This window comes from Chlamydotis macqueenii, chromosome 3 (genome assembly GCF_036417535.1).
Source record: "Chlamydotis macqueenii isolate bChlMac1 chromosome 3, bChlMac1.mat, whole genome shotgun sequence".
Lineage (NCBI taxonomy): Eukaryota > Metazoa > Chordata > Aves > Otidiformes > Otididae > Chlamydotis > Chlamydotis macqueenii.
In genome coordinates, this window is record NC_141558.1 from 57,257,225 (window position 1) to 57,282,438 (window position 25,214).

Here is a 25,214-nt window from a genome sequence, read left to right on the forward strand (position 1 = left end):
CCAAAGAGCCCCCGAGCCAGCCGAAGTTGCCAGTTGCCACACAGAAGAACCTGAGGTGCCTCCATTTCAAGGCTTCAGCAGGGCAGGGCCAGTTCCCTGTGTGGCTTTCTGGGAGCCTCAGCTCCTCTCCATAGCGCACACTTACTTCAGTCCCATGCAGGGCCCTCCAGAGCTGGGCTGGCCTAACCCCAGTGTCCTTGGCACCCCACGCTCTGGGATGGCTGGAGGGCTGCTGAGCTCAAGCGTGGAGCCAACGGAGCTGCTCTGGCTTCTATGGGGCCTATATGAGCATGAGCTAATGTGCTCACTGGGGCTGAGGTGACAACACACAGGCACTGCTTGTGTCCCCTACTGTCATCTCCCCACTTGCAGATCTCCTCCTCCTCCTCTCACCCCAGTTAGCCCAGCCCCACGCCCTCTCATGCAGAGCAACTGGTTAACTTCTGATTAATGCTCTAAGACAAAGGTTGGGGATGGAAGCTGCACAGTCTCTGTTAAGTTACTCAGTTGCTGCAGGATCAGAACTGATGATTACAAAATTACAGAATGGTTTGGGTTGGAAGGAACCTTTAAAGGCCATCTAGTCCAACCCCCCTGCAAGGAGCAGGGACATCCCCGACTAGATCAGGTTGCTGAGAGCCCCGTCCAACCTGGCCTTGAATATTTCCAGATCTACCACCTCTCTGGGCAACCTGTTCCAGTGTTCCACCACCCTCATTGTAAAAAAAAAAAAAATTGTCAAGGTCTGCAGATACTGTCCTCCAGCAGAGGCACCAGCATACTGGCAGACCTTCTGAGCAGAATGCGCGAACGTTGTTCCTCTAACACCCTTAATTGCCAGTACCTGAACAACCAGCTACCATTGTGGACCTATGTGGAGCCACCTGGTTTTAACTGTCTACATTATTTTTGTGAATGTCACTGTATCACCTGGTTTTAGGTGTGCAGCTCTTACGGCGGCGCTGCTTCTGATTGCTGGGTTGTGTCCTTTGGGGACAGTTTTTACTGGGATGCTCACCATTTGCTCAGAAGATGTAACTTGGGGAGCACGACGGCGCTATGAAATTTAAACCGATGTTTGCTTCCCAACGCCCCCCTCTTACTTCCCTCCCCGTGCTTTCCAGCAGAAGACGGCTTTAGGGGAGCGGCGGCAGACGCGGCCCACGCAGGACAGAAGCGCGGGAGCGTAGCGGGGGCGGGCACAGGGCGGGGAGGACGGGCCGGGGCCGGGCCGTGTCGCGGCGTGCGGGCAGCCACGCGGTGTTTACGGTTGAATGAGGGGCGAGGCCAAGCAGCGCTGCGTCAGAGCGGGGCGGCGGGCGGGCAGGCCCGGCGGGGCGGCCGCCGCAAGCAGGGGGCGGTGCCGTGCGGGGCGGGCCGGGGCGGCTGCGAGGCGCGGCCCGGCGCGCTGCCCCGCGGCACCAGGGGCGGCTGCCCGCGTCCTCCCCGGTAATGGGGGTCGAGCTCCGGCCGAGACCCCGCGGGCGGTGCTGACCCGAGCGGCGCTCGCCGCTCCCTCCCTGCCCTGCAGCCCCGCGGGGAGGAGGCCTGGGCGGGGGCGGCGGCCGGTGCCCGCGGGCGGGCGGTGCGGAGCTCGGCTCGGCGGGCCGCGGTGCGCGGGGCTCGGGACCCGGAAGCAGAAGCGGGGCCGGGAGGCGGCTGGATGGGAAGAAGCGGCGGCCGGCGGCGATGGGGGAGCAGCAGAGCTCGCTGAGCGCCCCGCGGGCGGCTGCTACCGCCGCTGCCGCGCCGCCGAGCCCGGTCGGGGCCCCGCGGGAGCCCGGCCCGGACGAGCCGCCTCTGCCGCGAGTGGCGGCCCCGGGCGGCGGGGCGGCCGGGCCGGGGCGAAGTGGGGAGCCGCCGCCCGCTGCCAGCCCCGAGCGGCGAGGGGCCGAAGAGGAGGAGGAGGAGGCGGAGGCGGCGGTCGGGCCGGAGGAGTCGCCGACCGCGGGGGAGCCGGCGGAGGAGGGGCCGGAGGGGGGCAGCGGCCGCCGCCGCCCACCCCCCCGGCGGCACGTGTACTGCACCGTCTATTGCGTGGAGAACGACCGGCCGGCGGCGGCCCCCGCTTCCCCAGGCGGCGGCCCAGGTGTGGGGCAGCCCCCGACGCGGCGCGGGGTGGCGGCGGGCGGCGACCCACTGTCGGCGGGCGGCAGCATCGAGGTGGTGGACTTGTACCTGCTGCCCGAGCCCTTCTCCGGGCTGATCGCCGGGGAGTTCGGGCCGCTGCTGGTGCTGAGCTGCCGGGTGTGCCTGGAGGAGAAGCCCGTCAAGCCCCTGTCCTGCTGCAAGAAGGCAGTGTGCGAGGAGTGCCTCAAGCGGTACCTCAGCTCCCAGGTACGGCCCGGCAGCCACCGGTGGTGGGGATGGGGCGGGGCGGGGGGAACCGTCGGATGGTGGGGCGGCGGGCCGGGCCGGCGGCTGTTGTCCCTGAGCTGTTGGCTCCTGGCGAGTGGAACTCCGGTGCCGTGGCGTGGGAAACCCTTCCCATCCCGTGCGGGACGTGTTTGGCAGCCGCCGGCGTGTGAGCTGCTGGTTTAGTGACCGGTTGTTCCCGAAGCGTTGGGCTGCGCGTTGTTACACGGTCTGTCGCGTTTGTATTTTCAGGCTCTTCCCGTCTTTTAAAGATTTTTTTTTTTTTTTTCCAGTTTCCTTTAAAGAGAGGTGCAGAGAGTGATGAGGAACAGAGTTGTGGAGCGTGGGTGGCTGCTGGGGCTGGGGGTTTTGATCTTTGAGATCTTTGAGACTTAGGACTTTGTGTAACAAAAAAAAAAAAAGCTTACCAGAAGTTCAAAAGGAGTAAGTGTTGAAAAGGTGTTCGTGTGCTTGAAAATTTTAGCAGGTTTTCAGCGCCCCCCTGCTCCGCACCACTCTGCGCCTGTGATGCTGCTTGAGCGTGCGGGCGTTCGGCCTTTGGTATTACCGCCAGTTATCCAAGATTGAAATAGTTAGGGGGTCTGTGTGGCTGTTAGTGAAGAATCCGAGTTACAACAGTAAAGAACTTTGGGGGAAAAAACCCAGCTAAACATGACAACTTTTCCACCCTGAGCAGATAGCTGTGCATCCTGGGTGGATAGCTGCTCGCTGTGGGCTGCTTGTATCTTCATCTCTGTTTTGGCAGTCAGAAGTGCTGTTTCAAACCGAAATCAGCAGCTTGAAAGCAAAGCTCTCTCTTCGCCAGTGTTTTTAAGTAGCTAGTTTAGCATCACAAAACACATGTGCATTGTTTTCTGTCGCTAGTGTAGGCATGCCCTAAACTCAGAAAGCAATGGGAGAAATAGAGGTATGTGGGAAAACCAAGGCCAAATAAACCCTTTGCTTACCACCTTTGTGTTTTTATTCATCAGAAACTTCTGGGACGTGCTCGGTGGTGCTGGTTTGGTGGTGGAATGAATTTTGACACCTGTTGGGGCTGGGAGCCGTGCTGGGGCAGTCTGTGCTCCCTCATGGGATGGATAGCTACAGCTACCCCCGTGCACTATAAATAGTTGTCGGGCTGTTCTGACCAGGGAACATTTCACTGCTTGGAAATTGCACGTGCTGGCTGAAGTGAAGCCTGTGCTCCTCTCCAGGTATTGGTAGCCTACATAGCATTTGCTAGTGCTGGTTGCATTTATTCTGACTAATAGTAAACTCACGGACCACCTTTGTTATGTTTAGATAGCAGGGAAGGATTTAACATGGGAACTGATGGATGGGAGAAGCAGAGTTGTGTTTTGTGTATCTCCTGTAACACTGAAACGCTGAAACACTTATTAAGCCTTCTTGAGACTTCATGCACCGAACCCAGAATGTTTTAGTTTGTAGTTAATGTGGTGGACTTGAAATTCCCAGTAAGTTTTTTAGAGTATTTTGTCAGCGCTCGTTTGCCACCTTCATATTTGCCACATGTGTCAGAATATTATCTTGCTTTGAAGCTGGAAATTGCAAAGTGGTGTGATGTCACCACTAACTTCTCTAACTTCTCCAGGTGCCTGCAGTTTACAGTGATCTAATGGAAGTTATGTGGCCCAGTAGCTAAAACCATAGTGAAGAACTTTTTTTCTGCAGGTTTAGGCTGGACTCTTGGGAGGATGATCCAGCACCTGGTGGCCCATACAGCTGCCTGGCCGGGGAACCAGGTATATGCTCCAGGAAGTTTCCTCTTCAAGGAAGCTGCTACTATTGCTGAGCACTCCACAGAGCTTATCCCAGCAGCTATTAAAAGGTCTGCTTGGCAGGCAGCCATATGGATACTTACCCCTGTACATAAAAGATGGGGCAGGGATGCAGATGCAGAGGTGGGGATGCCTGCAGCAAGGATCCTGATCTTGAGAAGGGAGATTCACAGAGCAATTCTGTGGGGTTGTGACCAGGCAGAATTTCAGTTGCTTGATAAATGTGTTCAGGGAAAAAGGAAACAAAATACCGTCAAATAACAGTCCAGTGTGTTCTTCCCCATCTTCCTTTTTTAAAAAAGAACAAGAAAGTGATATTTCTTTGAGAAGAACAAGAAGTCATATATCTTCTCCTTTGTGCTGTGGAAGGACCCTGTGACTCATCCTGGGAAGAGAGAAAAGCCTTCTCCAGGTCAGCTAGATTAGAGGAGTTTCTGGGAAGCATGAGTGGAAAGGCAGTATAGGGTAGAAATAAAGTTGCCTTTCGTCTTTGAGACTTAGCACTTTGTGTAGTAAAAAAAAAAAAAAAAAAAAAAGAAAAAATTACCAAAAGTTTAAAAGGATTAAATGTTGCAAAACTGTTTCTGTTTGAAAACTTTAACAGGTTTTCAGTTTGAATACAGTCGGCTTGATTTAGGAATGTATCTGAAATTGAAAACAAAGAAAAACAACAACAACAAAAAAAAAAACCCGAGCAGCAATATGCATTGTTTAGATCTGATTTCCTCATCAGAGAAGTAGCAATCTGTCCCTTTTGTTTGAGAGGACACTGGCTGACTCTAAGTCTCTGGAGGAGCGGTCTTTCATGCGGAAAATGTGGAGTTTGTTGGCAGAAGTGTAATGCTTAAAATAATTCATGTTGCCTTTAATATCTGTGTGTTTTCCCACTGAAGAAAGCTGTGTTCTTGATGATGGTTTCATCATGATTTCTGAAATGATGCTTAATGGAGTAGCAAAGTAAAAACCCAGTTAATGCACTCTGTGCTATCCTATGCAAATGCATAACAGCATCAGAACTGCCTTGGAGCCCTTTATAGATCAGAAAATCAACTGCAGTTTTAGGCATTGCTGAAAAGAAGATTATCCAGAGGAAAATAATCCAACTGCAGAATTCACTCATAGTGTTCCCGGCATGCTGGAAAATGAGGGTAATTGATTTAGGAATGTCACATCGGAAGGTCCTTAGAGGTCAAATCCAGTCTCTCTTGTCACCGGCACCTTGCTGCATAATCCCTTTCAGAGATTTAATGGCTGGCAGGGAAGATTAGCAGGCGAGCCTGGAGGACCCAGGCTGCTCTGGAGCCTGACTTTTGGTAAATTGTGTAATTTTGCCTCAATTTAGCTCTTCTTTCTCCCAGCCTAGTACTCACAGACCCCTCAGGACTTTCCAGGGTCTGACTGTGACCAGTTTATCTACCATTCACAAAGAGATTTCTATAACTTTATTCTCTTGGACCCAGAGAAATTGAGGGAGGGGTAGGTATGGGTGGTGGGTTAGCATGAAAGAGGCTATGGCTCTTGCACCTCAGGACCTGGTGTGGGTCTCACAGAGCCTGAGTCAGGTCTTAACAAGCCCTGTGTACAGGAATCAGTGCAGCCCAAAGCTATTCTTTGTTGTTATGCTTAATCACGAACGTAAAGCGGATGAAGGTGAAGGGTGTGAATGTTTGAAATGTCAGTGCTCTTCCAGGACCATGGTGCTCGCAGAAGCCGTCTCCATGGGCTCTCGGGTATGCACTGAGTGAGGCTGGGGTCAGAAGGGTGGAGCACTATTTCCCCTTCACCTGGGAGCTGTGGGCTTCTACACTCGTGCATCCAGCATACAAACCGGGGATGAGGAAGAACCAAGGCACTCAATCTCACAGATGTAATGTTGCGTTCACATCTCCCTCACTTCCCATCTTCCTCTCTGTTTAAGATGGCACCAAACCTGGGTTATTCCAGAAGCTGTGTGCACAGTTAGGTTTGCTAAATTCACTTCCTAACCTCTTCTGGCTGCTTGTACCTCTGAGTCAGAGGGAGTATTTGTGCCTGGTTTTGCTTTTTGTCCATTTCTATGTCCAGGGCTTGGGTGGGATTTGTTCAGAAATTTTATTTTAAAAGAAACAAATAGGTATGGGAAGACATTTGACTTAAGAAGAGAGGGAGAAGACCTAAGTTTAACTAGGTTTTTGTATTTTCTCATACTGATAAAGAAGCTAAGGTTTATATGTGTTTTCTCATCTCCCTAACCTGTAAACCTGACGAGTGCTATTTAGAACAACAATCTCCTCGCTGTTTAGCAAGTGTTGACTAGACCAAAATAACACTTACTGTTTCCTAACATCTAGAAAGTGCAATATGTTCTCTAATAAATATTTGAAGCTATATATACATAATTGTATCTATACTTGTTTCACTTTTCCTATAAAGTGACTGTAAGAGGTTTATAGAAACCTTGGTGATTTGACTGCCTGCTTTTTCTACATGCAAATTAGGAAACCTGATAATCCAGTTTTGATCCTATGATCATTAGTGATGCTTTATTTTGTAAATCTTGTAATTCTCTTGAAGCAGTCATTCTTACATTAAAGGACTTTGGGTGAGTTAATTTAAAAGCATGCTATATTCTTGATCAGATATTGTGGTGCTTTAATTATAAGAACTCTAATGAGATTAGTGGCTGTGAGCAAATCAGAAGAGATTGTCGGTGATGGGGAGAGGCTGCATCCAACAGTGTTTTGTGCGTGGTTTTGGTGGGACTAAAATCCTGCTCTCCTCTCCTGAGCATTAAATGTGGAAATGGCTTTCCTCTGCCCGGGACCTGTTACCAGGCTTCCTCTCTCTGTGACCTGAGATCTTATTTTCGATCTCTTTCTTTTCTGTGCGTGATCTCTTTCTGAAAGACCTGGGGAAAAAAAGTAGCAGACTGTTACAGTCAGGGTTTTTGTGGGGAACATGATAATAAAGCCACATTGCGAAGAGAATTTAGGAGCAGGCTGTGTTGCCTAAAACTAGTACTGTCTTGGAGCTGGAGGGACTTGACACCTGTGTGCATCATCAGGTGTCTGACTGTATCATGTAAATGATCCACCTTCAAAGTTGCAGTCTGGTTGCTGATGAAAACCAGCCAGCAGAAATGTAGGCACCAAGTGCTGAATCATCTGATGGTTAATGAGCTGCTTGTGCCCTGAGTCAAACCAGAGCTCAGAAAGGCCCCTGCCATTCAGTGGGGGAGCAGCTCTGTGTTTGCAAGGGTTATTAATCCAAAACCATGCTCTAATGCTGGCTAGCGTGTTGCTAGGACAGCTGCAGACTGGCTACCAGGAGGTGATGGCAGGGTGAGCAGCCACCCTCCAGCTGACCTTGCAAGAATGCAGAAGTTTCCAAAGGAGGAAAAGAGGTGCAGGAGGAGAGAACAGATGACCTGCTAGATTACAGGCTTTCTAAACCAAACTAGCCACTTCAGCCACTGTCAGGTGGCCATGTTCCTGAGTAGGAGGCATGTAGACCTGGTCCATCAGCTGTGAGCAGCCTGTAAGCTGCAGGAGCACCTCAACTTCTTCACTGCCGTTTTCCGCAGCTTCTGAAAGCCAGTCGTGTTCTCCTGATGTGTTGTATGCAGTCCCAGAGCTGGAATGTTGCTGTGTAACTAGCTGCCCAAGGGTTGCCTACGTAGGTCAGGATGACACCCAAGTACCTTTAAGACTGTAAGCATTAGTCTTTAAAGTTGACTAGGCATATAGCTGGCTTTCAGTCCTTCTTGAATGCTTGTTGATGGATGTAGTTTGGGCCGAAGCTTAAGTTTAGAACAAAGTTTTACAAAATTAAGCACTGCTGGAAATACTTTAAAATTCTTTTTAAAGAAAAGTAGTTTTGAGTAATCTTCTTGGATGTTAACACTGCCTAGTTGTCCTACTGTGTGTAGGCCTAGATGCTCTGTCAACATACCACCATTTTGTGTAGTCTGTTTCTTCCCTGTGTAGAAGTAGCTGCAAGCTTACTCTACACTTATAGCTTTGATTTCCTCATTTGTATAAGTCTTTGCCAGAGGTAGAGCTGGAATAGGTGGCTGTCATTTCTTAGCCATGCTATTGTCTAAGATTTACCTCTGTAGAATCAGAGTTGTTGGAAGTAGAAGAGATGGTGTCACCTTTGAACAGTTGCGCGAAGGGTTTTACTAATGGGGGAAAGCCTGAATTCCTGGGGTGAGGATAAATGGTCTCTGAAATTGTTAATGTGGGTAGCAAGGGGTGAGAGTAAATGGCGAGTCCCACAGTGGTGCCATGAATTTGTTGGTGTTGATAATAAAGTTGATTTTGAAGGGTAAAAACTTTTTATGAGTGTGAAATTGCAGTGGGAGATGAGGGAGAACTGGTTTTGGTTTAACTTGGGTTGAAATCTAATTTTGAAAATGCAGAATTTCTGTGAAGCAGAAGCCCTGCTTGTCAGCTGCCTGCCATAGCCCCTGTGTTGCACCTCACTGGTCCGTCGGTGGTGTTGGTGTTGGGGACCATAGAAAGGCTGAGCAGTGAGGAGATCATGTGCCTTACCTCCCCCTGCTTCCACCAGCTGTTCCTGGGAGCTACCAGGCATAGGTATGGATTCCATCCAGGGATTTTAAAGTGAAATGAGTTGAAAATTGAACTGTTGGGCTTTCATTGCCTGAACAAGGAGAAATGAAGGAGTTAAATGGGGGTTGGGAAGGCCTTCAGCTCACCTCTGCGCTGTTCCTCTGATTCTCCCCCCAGAACAACTGTTCTTCCAACTGCTCTGGGGCCTCTTGGCCCTTCATTCCTCTCTTCTTCTTGTACAAATATCTTGCTTCCTGCTGTCTAAACCAGCCAGGCTCAAGGAAAGTACGTATGTTACGTGGCCAGGGTGTAAGTACCTTGTCAGAATGATTAAGATTTGTAAGGGATGTCATTTCTTCAAAAGAATTTAAACTGTTGAAGAAGGGCATTCCTTACCCACCCAGTTATGCTGGTTTATCTGTCTTTCAGTGTACTTTAGCTGCTTGCGCCTATGTTTCTCTTGCTGGTTTTTTTCAGTACTTTATGGATTATATTTTTTTAAAAAAGGTCCTTGTCTCTAGGATTTTATTAGCCAAGTAACTATGATTTTTTTTTTTTTCAAGTATAGAAAAAGTAACCAATTTGTCTAGTGATGAAGAGGCTATTTAACTTTTGAGTCCATTTTTAAGTACTTGAAAAATTTTTGGTAAGGCAAAGAATTTAATTTTACTTGGAAGTTAACGTGAACATAAAAATAACAGCATTCTTGTTGAATTGCCTGTTCTTAAATGTACGTTTTTCTACTATGGCACACATACATCTGTTGTATAGGTAAATAAGCCTTGTGAAAGCACACAACATTAAGCAGTTGCTTAATGCAAGTGAAATAGGAAGAAATTGGGATGAAAAATAAATTAAAGACTTTACTTCTAGAGAAGAAAACTTAATTGGTTTCAGTGCAGGAGGTCAGACGCTGTACAGTAGTTTAAGCCAGTTTTGGAACCGAAACTAAAATGACTTGGAGTCCACATTTACCTCAGTAACTACTCACTCCTTCAGTTGAAGATCGGTGTATATTTTCATTGACAAGCTTGTTGGGATGTACAGTTGCTCCTGTTTATTTACTTAATTGTGAGAAAGGCTGTGCACTTCCTAGATTACAATTTCATGAAAAGATAAAGAAATTTCTAAAGCTTCCCACTTCCTTTTTCTTATGAGCTTGCTAGTAGACTGTGTAGTGCAGTTATAAAATGGCAAATGTCCCTTATAAAGAATATAAAATTGAAATAATAAAGGTGTCTATGTACTTCCATAGTTTTATTTCCCCAGTGGTGTTTTTTAAGACAAGTACAAACTATATTGGGTATTGTAGTGGAAAATATAAGGGGCAAAGTTTGACTTTCTCAATTCTAGTCACGCTGATGCCATTGTATATTGTTTTCTACCACTGATGGGATACAAATGGCACCGAAGGCAAGTACCCCTCTAGTTTAATGGTTTGGCTCCCTGCTCTTGTAGGAACAGTGCTGTATCAGCTCGGGGATGTGGGATGGGGATCTGAATGGCTCTGTCCCTTTAGCTCGTAGGAAAGGGAAGTCCTATCCAAACTGTTTCAGCTGTGATGTGGCTCTGTGTGCTTGCTCACACAATACGAGGAAGGAAGAAGGGCGAGAAGAAGATTGCCAGGATGGGAAGGGCTTGGTGATGTTGTAAGAATCAGTTTGCCCCAGAGGGTGGGCTTGCTCAGGATAAACTTTCATAAAACAAAAGGGAATCTTGAAGACTGGTGGCCTCCGTATATGAGGTGGATCTTTGGCCTCTATTTAAACCTGCAGCTGAATACTGGCCAGTTATTCTGGTAAATAGTGGCCAAAAGGTGAAATGGGACTAGCTTTCTAGTTTCCTGTTGGGTGGGAGTAGGCAAAAAATAAATCTAACCTGAAAAAGGGAAAAAAAGTAATGGATTTTAAAAACAATTTCAAGTGTAGAACTTCCAGGAAAATAATGGGTTAGTGTTTTGCTGGTCTGCTGGAAGACTTTTATACCTATGGGTGTCAGAGAGGGGTGCAGCGTGCTAACATGACACAATTACAGAGGTGCTGTGAGAAGTGCTGCTTTCCTAAACAGGGAAAAATAAGTGCTTCACTGTTGTCAAGACTATCGCTGCTGTATGGGGGCAAAGAAGTGGTGTGGGAGGGCTTCTTGATGCTTTCAGCTATTCTAATGTTGCTTGCAGTATGAGTGTACTTTGGGGAGAGGACACCTTGTGCCTGCCCATTCCAGCGGGTCAGTGCAGTGCCAGGTATAATTTGTCTGCTCGGAAGCAGTCCTTTGGAGGCCGTACAGAAACAAGTATGTAAACTGCTCCGTGTCTTTTCAAGTGCGTGTGCAGCTCGGTTGTGCAATAGCTTGGAAACTCCGCTTAGTTAACTTTATGGTATTAGCATGCAGCTTAAAAACGGGAAAGAATGTGCAACTTAAAAGTTTTTTTGAATGGACAGGTCTACAAAAGAGCAAACGTGGCTCATATAGTATTTATACACTGAGTGTTTAAATACATAGTTGCATACCAACTACAAAATGTAGGTGTTAGGACTTATGGTGATGGTAGTGTATTTTATTGTGGTGAACTAATCCTACTAGATTAACGCAGAAAATCAGTTGTAAGACATTAGAGTTCTGTCTAAATATTATTGCTGTTAGTGGCTTACGGATATTGTTGTATATGTGACTATCTAAACCTGAAAGTAGCCAAAGTGAAATACATTATTAAACTCTGGATGTCTCAAAGTATTAATTTATCTATCGTCCCCATTTTCCTTAGGTATAGGCAGTGGAAATTAAGCAACCTCAGGATTTTTCACCCATTTGTACAATGGAAAGTATATTCAGACTTACTTCTATTGTATTTCTCAATAACACTTGAGAGTAGTTCTCAAAATTCTGATGATACCCATTCTTTCAATGCATTATCTGGAGTTGTAGCTTTATTTTAAATTACTGGCAACTTCCCAGTCTCTTAAATTTAAACCTTCTTTGTAGTGAGTTGTGCCTGCTGCTGGTGGACATTACTGAGTGCTTTTGCCTCAGTAGGTATTTAATGTGAAGGCTTGATTTGCTGGTTTTTTGTGAGAGTAACTTGGCAAATACTGCCTGAAGTATCCCAGAGTGTCATGCTTCATGAGGACCTCACCTAAGCCAATGCAGATGGTCGTATAGCCAGACAAGGCCAAGCCACCACTTCTAGTAAATTAAGGATATAAAATGAGTTTTAGATCTCATTGGTTTTCCTTCTGTATCAAGAAAAAGCAGATATTTTGTCTAAAGTTGAAAGTTTACAGTCATTTTAATTAGTAGCACTGCTCACCCTTCAACTTGGTCTTCACTGTTTCTGAATCATCTGATCCATGTACAGAAAAACTGGTCTGTGTTAAAATTAACATTTCACAACCATTCTCTTTTTTATATATATATTTTTATTTTATGCAGTTCATGCACAGCATGCAAATGTTTATTCCACCACAACGTGGTACTGAGTAAAGTGTCCATGGTGAAGCAGGGCCATTTGTTTTGGCAACTGTGGCAGCCTAATGGAACAAAACAATTGAAAAGGCTGTGCAAGGGAAAGGGGGAAGAACATGTTCAAGATGACTGCACATGAAGGTTTTCATTGGAGCTCCATGAAATCAAACCTGCAATTTGGTCATGTTGCTGCATTGTTTCCTCTTTTGCATCCAAACGAAAGTCACGGCTTGTCCAGCACCCGAAGGTGCATCTGCACCCACGGCTCTTGGGCAGGCATGGTGCACAATCCAGAGCATTTCTCTGAGCTGCTCACAGCACTGAGGTTCCCAGTCCAGCCCAGGCTGGTACCCACCAGTCCTGTCTCTGCTGCCTGTAGCATCATTAAAGAAGAAGCTCTCAACTGTCTGGAATTTTAAAGCATCCACAAGTGTTTTGTAACGGAACAGATTATTCCCAAGGCAGTTTTACATGTGAAGTTTTTAATGTGAATATTCTTGCAGAGGAGGAACCCATTTTTTGATCTTTCTTATTTCAACAGCTTTAGCTTGCTGCAGCCAAGCAGTGTCGAGTATGATCATTATTTTATTGAGAAAAATCTTTCTTGCACCAAAGAGCTCTCAAAAGTAGTTCCTTGTTGCTTCTTACCTGTGTGAATAACTAATGAAAAGACAGAGCTCAAAATGATAGAAGGAATTTGGGGTTTTACTGTGTGGGGTTTTGAGTGGGTTTGTTATTTTTCCACACAAAATGCATGAATACTTACTAAATGTGATGTTATTTTTAATTGTACAAAAAAACCCCCTCATTTTGAAGAATTCATCACTATTCCAGTATATTATTTTCCACTCTGACTTTTTATGTTTCTGTAGGTGTACTGCTTTTGACCTGTAAAACTTTTAAACTTATTTTTACAATGAATATAGCTGGGGTTTTTTTTGGGGTTTTTTTGGGGGGTTGTGTTTGTTTTTTTTTTTTTTTAGCTATATATAATCCACACTTCTAGCATGTGCATTGGCATGAATAGGCTGTAACTACAGCTTTCACAAGCTAGAAGCGTATTTCTTAGTGAGAAGCACTGAGGTGTTTGTTTAGGGGAAAGGGAGGAGACAAGGAGAGAGTCCCCTTTTCTTGCCTTGATAATGAACTGGCCCCAGGTGGTAAGTTGCTGATACTAGCTTATCATTTAGCTTCTGTATTTAGTTTTGATTTAGGACAGTTTTGTTTTATCAGTCCTCATGGTGAAAAGAAAGAGTAAGGAAGAAGTTTTTGTGATGACTTTCATTTTTCTTGACTTGGAACGTTAGTAGGAGGTAGCAAATCTGGGTTAATGATGACAGATTGTACGAGCAGCTGATAATGATGGAACCACTAAAAAGATGAATGCAATTTGAGGATGTCATAAAGAGAGGAGAGCAATGAGACCGTTGTACGTGGCAAGGCTTTATTTGGAGTTTTGAGTGCTAAGGTAACTATAAAAATTGTAATTAATCCAGTTAGGCTAGAGATCAGCGTGAGCCTGTATATTTGGGTTAGAAGGGAGGGATCTGGGAGGGCCCCTCTAGTCTCTGTGGATTTGGAAAGAAGGGTGCAGTATCTGAAGGATTTTCAAAGCCTATACCTTCAATGCTGTCAAAAAGGACTTGCTATGTGGCACCAGTATGTGCTGAATTTGGCCCAGTTGGATGGGAAGGCCACCTGTTCTTCTGAGAGCATGCTCTGAGCAGAAGCTTAAGTTCAGTGAGGAGATGATGGAAGAGTTTTATTGTCTGTCATTACTTTTTTTTTTTCAGTCATTGAAAACAATAAAAGATTTTTTCCAGTGCCCAGCGTATACCTGCAAGCAGTACACTTTAAATCATGCCTTGTGTCCAGCATTTTTTTTAATCTGTAAGGAATCTGAAGTCAAATGTCTCGCACTGGTTTTTTTTTTTTTTTAGGAGAAATGGCTTTTAAATAAACTTCAAAACTGTGTTTTCAGGACTGGTTTTGGTTAGAGTGATCTGGTTGAATTGGAGCAGTTTCCAAGTGGTCCCCTCCCTCCACCAGCAGAGAAGAGACTGCATTGCTGTTACCTGATTTGACCTAGGCTGTAGAGGATGCCTTTGAAATAACTGTCCAAGGGAATTAATGCAGGCTGTTGTATAAAGAAACTTATGAGCGAACGAACAATTAGCAAAGACCAGTGATTGTTTGGTTTAGTTTCCACAGATTGCTTTTACATGAAAACAATGAACAGAACAGATGGTTAAGGTACCAAAGAAAAGCTGTGTAACATTGAAAAACAATTTCTGAAATTGAGTCGTTTTGATGTGGGTTTTATTTTTTGTGGCTTTTTTTTTTTTCTGTGAAACTACAGTTACCATCTGGGCAAATGTGTTATAAACTACTGGAAAGTGGTGGCTGGCTGTTGTTGAACTTCCTTGTCTTTCTCTTAGTCTTTAGTTTAGCTGTATGCTTCACTTGACAGGCTGCAGCATCATAATTCTGAATTTATCTCCTGATGTCTCATTCTAAGGTTTTTTTTTTCCCTTCCAGTTTTTATACCAATATCTGACAAATTTTGTGGAAGGATTTTAGCATCCTTAAAGTACTTATGTTGGCTCAAGGTGGTTGCAAGGTGATTTATTGGGGATTCTGGTGAAATTCAATCTGGCTCCGTGCCTGCCCTAGTGTACTTGGAGAGGGCTTTGCTGCTGAGATGCAATAAACATTGAGTTTCTGTATTCATCACAAAATATATCTGCAAGCTGACTGAATGAACTTGCTGAAGCTGTTGTGCTCTTTATAGCTGCTGTATGCAGAAGTTAGATCCACAGGGAAAATCAACAAATCTTGGACAGAGGTAGAGGCTGGGTAACCAAGCAAGTGTCTTGCATCTTTAGTGTCCTGCATGTGTTTGCACCTTTGAAGACTGTGTAGCATTAGAGGATATTTTTATTCAATTCTTGTTAAGTTAGGTTTATACCAGACTAAAGTGGTGTCCAGCAGGGCTTTGGTTTCGTGTACTGTCTCTGAGTTCACCAGTGAAGTCTGTCTGGGAATTTCAGGGAAGCACTAATTGATTTGATTTTTGGCTCTGAAATCAGTATCAGGCACTAATCTGATCACGAGAAACCTACTTCTGTATTTGAACAAATTTTATAAAACATAAAGACTGATATATGCTGACACTAACAGGCATTGAAACATTAAAAACATTTCTGAAAGATGCAGGCTTATAGTTTTTAATGGATTACTTCATATATGTGAGCCACGGTGGAAAAACTGATGAAAACAATATCTGGAATATATCAAATAATAGTATATATTGTATAAAGGCCTATTGAAACACTTAAAAATGCAAAGTGCTGGTCAAGGAATAAGAAAAGGCAGGTGAAATTAAGTAATTGGCTGGCTAATGTGTATTTTGAGTGGGTTATAAAACCTTTATTTACGGCAGGAAGTTGAGCTTCTTCAAAGGGTGTATGCTTATCTAATGAGTGCTCTAAAGATCCTGGAGAGTGACCTCTCTTCTCACCAGCTTCCGACTTTTGCTATCTTTCTTCTTCCCTTTCCTGGAGGAGCTTCCTTTCCACTGTCAGGAGCTTTCTAAAATGGTTTTTCCTTTCCACAGTGATCCTTTTGGTATAGTATTTGCAGTCATGCTCTGAAAAGGTAGAGGTTTATACAGCTTAAGACTAACTTAGTCATATCATGGGTTATTCATCAATGCCATTAAAATGAAAGTATTGTGATGCAAGAAATAAAACGTCTGTTGCTGTTTGATTTTTTTTTTTTTTGGGAGAAGGAATTATTACTCAGCCATGAACTCTTCTTACCTCTGTCATAACATTGGAGTGTTTGTCTTGTTTTTCTTCCCAACAATGTATAAATGGGCCAGGAGGGAAAAACTTCTTTGCCGGAGGATCTTTGTAATCAGATGTCACATCCTTTTGTCTGTCCATCTGCTTTTGAGCAAGTATGATCCACGTAGCAGATTTCTGCAAGAGCTAGCCATGCTTTGTACTGGTGGTGTCACTCTCTAGCATTAAACTGAAAACATTTGAGCAAAGGCTGAGCCTTGGTGACACATCAGTTACAGCTGGCTTAAGCAGCTCTTCACCGTTCCTTGCTATCCCTGTATGTCTCTGGAGGGGGGGCTGAACTATGTTCTCATCAGTGAAATTACAGCTTTTTTTTTTTTTTTTTGCCTTCTCCCCTACTACGAGGTCATGGGAAGCATTGTTACTTGTGGCTTGGAGGACTTGGGATTTGTCTTTTGTTTGAACTAGCCTATGTTACTCAACAGCTGCCTGTGATTTCAGCACACTGATTTTGAAGATCAAGCTTGAGTGTTTCTATTATGCAGATATTTTTGGTAGTAAAGTGGAGCAGTTGTGAAATTTGGAAGCTTACAGTCATAAAAGCCTGTAACAGAAGATTAACTTACTGTTGCATTGATCATGACAAAAAGTTTTTTTTTGAAGACTCCCTCCCTCAAGTAGCAGAAGAGGTATTGATTTTGTTCTTCATTTTCTTACCTGTCTCTCAAGCTCTAGAAGTGAGAAGTAGTGGGTGGAGTAGCCATAAGATTAAGACTTAATTTGTCTGCTTTCCCTCCTTCCCCCCCCCCCCCTCTCTCTTTGAGCATAATTTGGTTGGTGGTGGGAGGGTGTTTGGAAAAGGAGTTAGTCTTTCTCTGAAGCAATAGACTTCCTATCAAGAGTGTTTCACAGGCAGCATCCTTATCTGTGAAGGCACAGGGGACAGGTTTGCTCAGTTACAGCTTTAATGTTTCAGTTAAACCTGTATACTCTGTTGGATGTAATAAGAGGTGTTTTGATTCCGTGTAGGTGTTCAAGTGCTCCTGCAGGAAGTGACTAATAGAGCTGGGCAGGTAGGACTGCGCTAACGAGACCAGAAAGCAAATGGGCTTTATCTAAAAAAGAGCAACTGTCACTGTCCAATTTAGAGAACACATCGCATGAGAGTGGGACACTTTGTATTGATTTAGCGTACTCTTGCTTTGACCATTTATTTGCATTTTAGAAACAATATTTCTTTGGGTTTAGGATTTAAAGAAGTTATCTGCATAATCATGTCTTGGGTTGTACAACAGGTATGTTAATTGTGCTAATACTACATCTTGCAAACCCAAGCAAATAAGAAATCACTCATAGCTTTTTTTTTTTTAACAGGAAAATACAGAATTAGGGTACCTGATCAGTCTTAGCTCTCCTATAGTCATCAGTGGAAAAACCTTGGAATCATGCCTAATTCTAGTTCCAGTTTAAACTACGTTAAAAGACAGTTTTGCATCAGCTTTTTGGGGGAAAGGATAATAACTTTTGATATGGCTTCAACTGAAACTAATTGCAAACTTGTGAAATTCTACAAATGCCTTCCCCCCCCCAAAACTGTGAATTCAGGGGAGGAGTATCTAATTGTTGAAATTCCCTTGAACTTTTAAATATTTTATGGCATGACACTGACTACTGTAACAATACAAATATCTGTGATTATAATTAAACCTTCATACTGAAGTTACATTACAGATCATTCCCTGAAAGAGGAAATATATATATTTTGTTTAGCTTCCTTTCTCCTTTCATGTTTCCTTTTGGATTTTTATATTTGGACTCTTGCTGTTAGTTTACTTCTGAACTTGCATTCTGCAGAGAAAGGTGATACCCCTGGAATATAGGCAGAACTGTGGTGCTCCCATCTTCGTGGCAGTTGAATAAAACAGTCCTAATCTCCTGTGGTTGGTTTTTTTGTTGTTGTTTTTTGTTGGTTTGGGTTGGGTTTTTTCCCCACACTTTTTCTTTTTTTTCTCTTCCACATTTTTGCCTCTATCTCTTGAGCAGTTTCTGCTGGTTGACCAGGTTGTCTTTGCTGTACTGCACTTGAATTTGCAGCTCAATGAGTTTTTACTTTCTAAGTGTCTCTTAAAAGTACTTCTGTTGCGTGGTAACCAATACTGTATGTATGCAGTTTGTCTAGTCCCGTGTAGGACATGAATCTGTCACCTTCCATCAGAACACATTTATCTGCTGTCATAGCTAAGGAGGAAAACCATTGAAGACCCATGTGAATTCAGGAAGTGCATTTTTTTTTCTGGAGTAAAAGTATCTTCCATGTATCAACATTGCAATGTATTGTCTGCTGTTAGAATCAAGCAATCATAGCCCAGATTTTTAGATTTTCTTGGTTTCTTCCGAATGAGATGGAACACTTCCACTTGAATCTGTGGGGAAGATCCTAGCAAAGAGTTGGTTTGGATGCCTCAGAGAGTGAACTTTGGAGAAACCCATTTACTTTTGTTCCTGCCAATCTATTAAAAAAAAAAAAATCACATTTAGTCCATTTCACTAAAAATCTTCAGTGTTTCAGTGATTGATTCATCCTACTCAACGTTGTAGGATGTCTGTCTTTGTGTCTAGAGATACTATCAATAAGGAATCAAATGGTGCGTGATAAAAAACTGCAGTTAAATATATGCAGATTTTTTCATTAGATGGCTTAATTCACTAGTAATTCAGACAGCATCAAGCTGTCCCAGCCTTGTGGGTCTTGAACAGGATTCACGTTTTGTCCATCCTGCCTATTTTAGATGCCTGTAATATCCCGTGATGGATCCCAGAGCAGGATGACAGTATTCTGATGTGCATACATGTTCCTTTCCTGCTGTCCAGGAGGAGTGGGTAAACTGAAATGCAGCAAGAACAGCAGGATAGAGGTGGCAGAGGAATTAAATTGAATGGGACAGAAAGCCTTGTTTCTGGATGCAGTGCGACAACACGGGAGCTGAAGGCAGTCTGCATGCCAATGGCAGTCCTGTAAGGCTTTGGATGTGGAGGATGAAGGCTAACTAGGACTGGCCTGGTGACAAGTGAGAACGATTTGGTATGGGGATGCCTAGTGCCAAGAGACCAGAAGAGATGTGGGAAGCAGAGGCAGGAGGGCAGGGGCAGGATGTCTGTGGGCTGGGGCAGGCTGCAGCTGAGGCTGCAGGGATCTGCTTGCTGTCTGCGCTTGCGCCGCCTCAGGTGAGATGTCTCCGGGCATCTATCTCTCGAGAAGTGTAAAATAACTGCCAGTACCACCACTGGTACTGGTGGTTATTCCCTATGTCCAGGCATTAGGTTTTTTCCTCTATACATGACTATCAATCAACTTCCAGCTTGCTGACAAAGTGAAGAAGCTGATATTCTTCCATACAAGTCGTTTTGAGGAGGAGGATTATTACACCTTCCATGAACCTAGGAGCTGTGAGATGAGAGAGAATAATATGGTAGTTAAGGTAGGAGACCTGCATGGTGATGATGTTTCCTGGCAGTACTAGAGCCTTGCAAGGTGATCCTAGCCAAGTCCCCTAATCCAGCCTTCTCACAGGTGACCAATTATTGCAGTGACTCAGTTTGTGAACTCACCTTTTGCACTCAATGTCACGAGGAGCTATACTTTGAGGGAAATCAAGGTGACATTAGGAAAAAGACGATCTTATTTACAAGGTGTTCCAATGCCACAATGAGAAATTACTAATTTTCTTCAGAGGTTTGGTGTGCAGAAATAGCTGAGGATGCACATTAAAAAAGACTTTATGATCTCTATTTATTTTATTCTTCCTGTGTGGTGAAAGACTTGCTAACTTGTTTTTTCCTACTGATTACAGTTTTGCAAATGAGAAATCAAGTGCAACTGTAATTTGCAGTTAGTTTTAAGCATAGCCATTTGTACTTTAGAGATTTAGCACACAAAATGTGCATAGTATCTGGAAGTTAGCACTGATGTGGGATTTCTTACTTTTTCCGAATTGTACTAATGTTTACTGTTTTCCTAATGCATGTAATTTTGTTAGACTTCCTCATATATAATATGTTGGAAATTAACACAGTCATGTTTATTCTCATGCAGCAATGTTTTGATTCTCTTAGATAAATGTCAGTACAATTCAGAACTTAATTCTGCAGCAGGATGCCACCCGTTTCCCTCGCTGCAGGCAGCATTTTGGTGAAAAGTGCGTAACAAACATATCACTTGTCTTGGTGTTTGGATGTGCTCCCGAAATCACAGAAGTCACAAATACAAACATTACTGCCTTTCTTTTGCACAGAAAATCAATGTGCTTTGGGGCAGCAGTTTCCTGAGTGGGAGCAGCAGCAGTTCTCTGCAGCAGCTCCAGCAGTCTGGGCCAGGTGCAGATTACAAGGAGACTTTACAAGTTTAGAGCCTTCCCTGAGTGAAGGTATGGGGCAGCAGAAGCAGCGTAGAGGGTAGCCAGCCTCTATATGCGTGTTACCAAAGTGAAGGAAATTAGATGGATTCAGAAAATTTTGAAGAGTAGACTTTTTTCCCCCTTCTACATTGCCAAGAGGACGTTACGTTCCAGGGAAAAAGTGCAGAAGAGAAAAGATACGACTTGTGGGAAAGGCAGCGACGTCATAGGAAAGGCTGAAGTGAGTGCCTCTTCTTTCTTTTCACTGAATTTTCCATTCTTGTCTTCCTCTCCCCAGACAAACTAAAGCAGCTGTGACTGTTTTCCCTTTTCCAAGGTAAACCACTGCAACTAGCCAGGCCCCTACAGAAGCACGTATTTTTGGCAAATGATAGTCAGTGATGCTTAATGATAGAGGGTGATTGCAGTTTGTAACTGCTAGGTGAAGTAATTGCTCTGGAAGAACTAACATGCTGTCATATTTGGATGGACAGGTCACTGGTGTTTAATGTCATGTGGTATGCTTCTATTTCAATGAAAATATATGAAATGCTAAATCGGATACTTTTCAAAAGTTTTCATCTCCTTACTAACAAACATTCTATTTATTTTTTTTTGTCTCTGTCACGAAAATAATTAATGAAATAATTGGAAATAATTAATGAAACTAGAATTTCCTCAACTAGTATTGAATTCAATTACTACTAGAGTCTGTAGTTTCAGAAGTGAAGATGGGCATAGCTGACTTGATACTCCTTCACCTCAGTTTACCTACCCAAGCTGCTGGTCCCCAAGCTGCAGTCCTTACTGGTGGTCGTTCAATACTACTGGTAGGAACAAAGCTGCTTCTTTAAATATTCAGTGTGGCAGCCCAGTTTCTAGAGCCCTGCAAATGTTTAATGCTGGCAGAAGTGATGCTTCAAGTTATCTAACGTCATGTTCATCACTTTACAAACCCTTATAGTCAATAATCCTTGATTGTTTTGGGGGAGGAGGGTTTAGACAACTTTGAAGTCATTTCATTTGTAAATAGGCAGTATCCACAGAAATGATAAATAGTGGTTTTCCTCCAGTTGTTGTAAGCAGTATTTTCCTATCATAACTGCTTTTAAGTTGTAGTCTCTGGAGATGTTGTCTGCTCTTTGAACAGGACAATGAAATGTATTTAGTAAAAATTCTTTGCAGTGTATGTCAAGTTAACGAGGTGTCTTGTTCATAGTATATCTTTTGTAGTCATTTTTTTATTCTTATGGTCAACTGCTTTATGGTGTTTTGTAGCATGTGTGACAGTTGTTGGTAGAGTTCCTCCCTGTTTCTTGGTCTGAAGTTGCTGAGGATACCTATTAACTTAGTTTTTTCATTACAAGTAGTGTGGTTTTTTTATCTTAAAAAGCCTAGTTGCTTCATGACTATTCCCTTTGCGTTAGCTTTGTAAGTAAGACTCCTCTATCCTTCAGGGAGACAGCTGAGAGGAGAGCAGAAATAGTGCCAACAGAGAAGTGGAAAGTATGAAGACCATCTGAAGGGCTGCGGGATGGGTGTCAGGACAGATGCTGGGTTCAGACCTGAAGCTCAGGGAAGGATTTCCATGCATACTGTTGAGCATTTTAAGTACTTGTACAGAATGGGAAAATATACATTAGTACTTACAAAGCTATGCCAAAATACAGGCTACTTTCTGAAGAACAGGAATTTTAGTATGTGTGCGGAAAACACTGATGCATAGACTCGCAAGGCAAAGGGATCATGTGCAGCCCTCCAGTCATGGTGCTGTAGTTGCTATTAACTGTTTTTACTGAGGGGAGCTGCTGAGCATATTTCAGGCTTGTAGCTTTCTAAAGGTAAACAAAGTTAACATGAGAAATACCTGGTACATGATCTGAAGGTGTAGATTGACATAACAGGTAAGACGACTAGTGGCCAGCTATCTCTGCAAGAGTCTCTGCTTGGCTGTGTGTTTCCCACTTCTCTCTTGGGTCATGAACTAGTGATCGTATGTCACAGGGAGAATTAATTCAGCTGCCTGATCAACTGGAAAACTAATTGAAAAACATTTCAGTCTCCTGTGTTAGCCAGCTGAAGCTTTTCTCCTTGCAGTCTCATGATCACTCTCTGAAGCAGAGAGGGAGAAGGGAAAGCTGTATTGACTTCTTTGATAATTTTTTAGCTGTTACACAGGGTGCAGTCTGAGGTAACAGCAGTCTTGGCTGACTGTGACCTGAAGGAGTGACTGAAGGGGTCTGAGACCTGGGGAGGGATGCCTGGACCAGCTGATATGTGACAGGTCTAGCTGGACTTGCACCCCAAACCTTTCAGGCTCATGAAGGTGTTTGATCACTTAACTGGAGATCTTGGGCTAAACTCCTGGTGATACAGGGTAAGCCTGGCATAGCATCCAGAAAGAAGTCTGTGTGAGTAGTAGTAGTCTCGTCTTTTTATTCCAGGCCAGTCTTTTAACCAGCAAAAAAGGATGCTTGCAGGGAACTGAATTCAGTGATTACAGAAGTTATTTCCACCTTTCTCTTCATATTCTGGGACTATTGTTATCCTCAAAGGAGCAGAAGTGATTAAAAACATGATGAGGCAGGGAAGGGAAGCCTTATTTCACCTTATGTTTTCTCTCCTACATGCAAGTATTTCCACAGCCTTATCTGATTGCAACAGTATTTTTGCAAGAATCAAATCTCTTCCTCACTGTTAACTGCAAAATTTTAGCCAGGAGACTAATCTGTGGGATTTTGGCTTATTCTACCTCTATTCTTTACTTGTGCCTCGCAGCAAAAGCAGGCTCTCGGAGCACAACACTACATGCAACAGGTTTGTCAAATCCTTATCAACATTCTGAATTAGGAAAGGGTTTGTAGTAAAGGTCATATTATGTTGTTATAATTTTTATAAACATAGATTTAAATATATAAACAGCAGATTAATAGGTAGTAGTGTTTTTGTTTTGGTGTTTTGTTTTTGTTTTTGTTTTTTTTTTTTAAAAAAAAGAGAATTTGGAACAAATGGAATAGTCGCAATTTCTTCTCTTGTGGCAAACCTGATGTGAAAATGAGTATTTTAACAGCCTAATCAGCTGAAAGAACTGCCTTTAGGAATTTAAATCAGCTCTCTTCATGTTTTCTTTGCTTTATGAAAAAGTAGTAAGCAGAGTATATTGTTCTGAACATAGTTATGGTTTGTTTTGCCTGGTGGAAAACAGCTGTGTTGTCTGCTTCTCGCCTTGTTTTGCTGTTTCTAATGATTTTGTGATGTTGTAAAGATCCTAACTGTTTGTGACAAAGTCTGCAGCAATCAATACACACTGTCTTGTTAATCAAGGTAAAAGCTATCTTCTAGCTTGAGTTGGGACCCAATTCTGGCAGATTCTTGGGGAGACTGACCTGACATAGTAACAACTCACAAATTACAGCCAGAGTTTGATCAGCAGGAGAATGAATCCTAATAGTTTGTCTGTTAAATACGCTGTTTAGAAATCACTGCACACTAGACAAGAGCAGCTCCCTACTGCATTAGGTCAGTTCTGGGGCAGAGTTGTTCCTTCAATGTGTATAAGAGGATTTTTCTCCCGTGCCACAGTTTTCTGCTGAGGTATCTTAGGTAAGTGTTTACCTGTGTGATGATGGGTAGTTTGCTCCTAATGGGGTGACACTTCTGCTTTGCTTTCACTTTTGCTTCTCCAAGTATGGATCAGAGCCATCGCTCAAGCTTTTGCCTCTAACTCTCCCCTGGAGAAGGCTGTGCTGTTTATACTTTGGTCGTGTACATTTGCTCCCTGTTGTGGCGTTATCCATCATTGCATTAAATGTGTATTAAAATGTAGTTTCAACTTAAAATGCATTATGAGAAATAACTACATAAAGTCATGTGAAATTAGAGCTTTATCACGGTATCTGAGGTTTGTCCCCATTATGGTATGTGGAAGTCCATTCTGCATTAGGCTTTCCCAGGAAGTATTTATCCCTAAAAATGTGTCAGCATGCACACTAGTCCTCTTACCACTTAAGCTATGTAAAAGTTACCAAGTTGTTTCACTTCGTGGTAGCTTTTCAGCAAAAGCAGCTTTGTTTTTATTGTGGATAGGTACTGGTATGGTATGTGCCAGGTCTCTTTTCAGGAAGGCAGGGCAAAGTAACTATTTAGAATTCAATTCAAGTCTTAGCTATTTTGTAACACCTTCAGTACATAAACAAATTTCTTCAACCTACCTTGTTTCTAGGGGGAGCCAAGTGATGATGTGTTAACCTCTTATATTCCACCTTGAATCTTAGAAATGAGGTATGTTACTGTCATTCCTGACAGTCATCTACCAGTTTAAAAGTACTTTCTTCTGCTTTTGCTTGCATCTATGCAACTGTGCTGTTCCTATATTAAATTTATAAAGTAAAGAGGGCACAACTTGGTTTCCTGTGTGATGCTCAAGAATCTGTAAATACATCCACAAGAAAACTTGCCTACAACCTCAGACCTAGCGAAGATGTGGAAACTAAGTAGTTGTAGGGAGCTTTCTTAAGGAAAGCAGGATAGTTTTTAATAATGGCTATAAAATCCTTGTCCTTCTTTTTTTTTTTTTTTTTTTTTTTTTTCCTCCTACAGACCAACGAACATAGATGATTAAGTTGGTCAAGAGAATAGTTGAGAGATTTATGTTAAAAGTTCCTGCTATTTTTAAGTCGTCGCCCACATCCATGGTGACTCTCTGGTAGGTTTCGTAGCCATCTTCTGGGATGGAGCAGTGAGACAGGTGGGAGCATACCCCCCCTACCTCCTTCCCTCAATTATGAGAGCTTTTCTTTATTTTATGCTAAACACCACTTTCAGTTGGGAAAAATACTAAGC

The 25,214-nt window shown here is 43.4% G+C and overlaps 1 protein-coding gene across 1 annotated transcript in view; it reads left to right on the top strand.

Annotated features, from left to right (window-relative positions):
- The first annotated feature begins 1,689 nt into the window (after nucleotides 1-1,689).
- Nucleotides 1,690-25,214, top strand: part of RNF217 (ring finger protein 217) — a 62,177-nt gene continuing 38,652 nt past the window's right edge. The window contains exon 1 of the mRNA XM_086744413.1: nucleotides 1,690-2,337. Within this exon, the coding sequence (XP_086600539.1) occupies nucleotides 1,690-2,337 (648 nt within the window). The remainder of the gene's footprint in view (nucleotides 2,338-25,214) is intronic.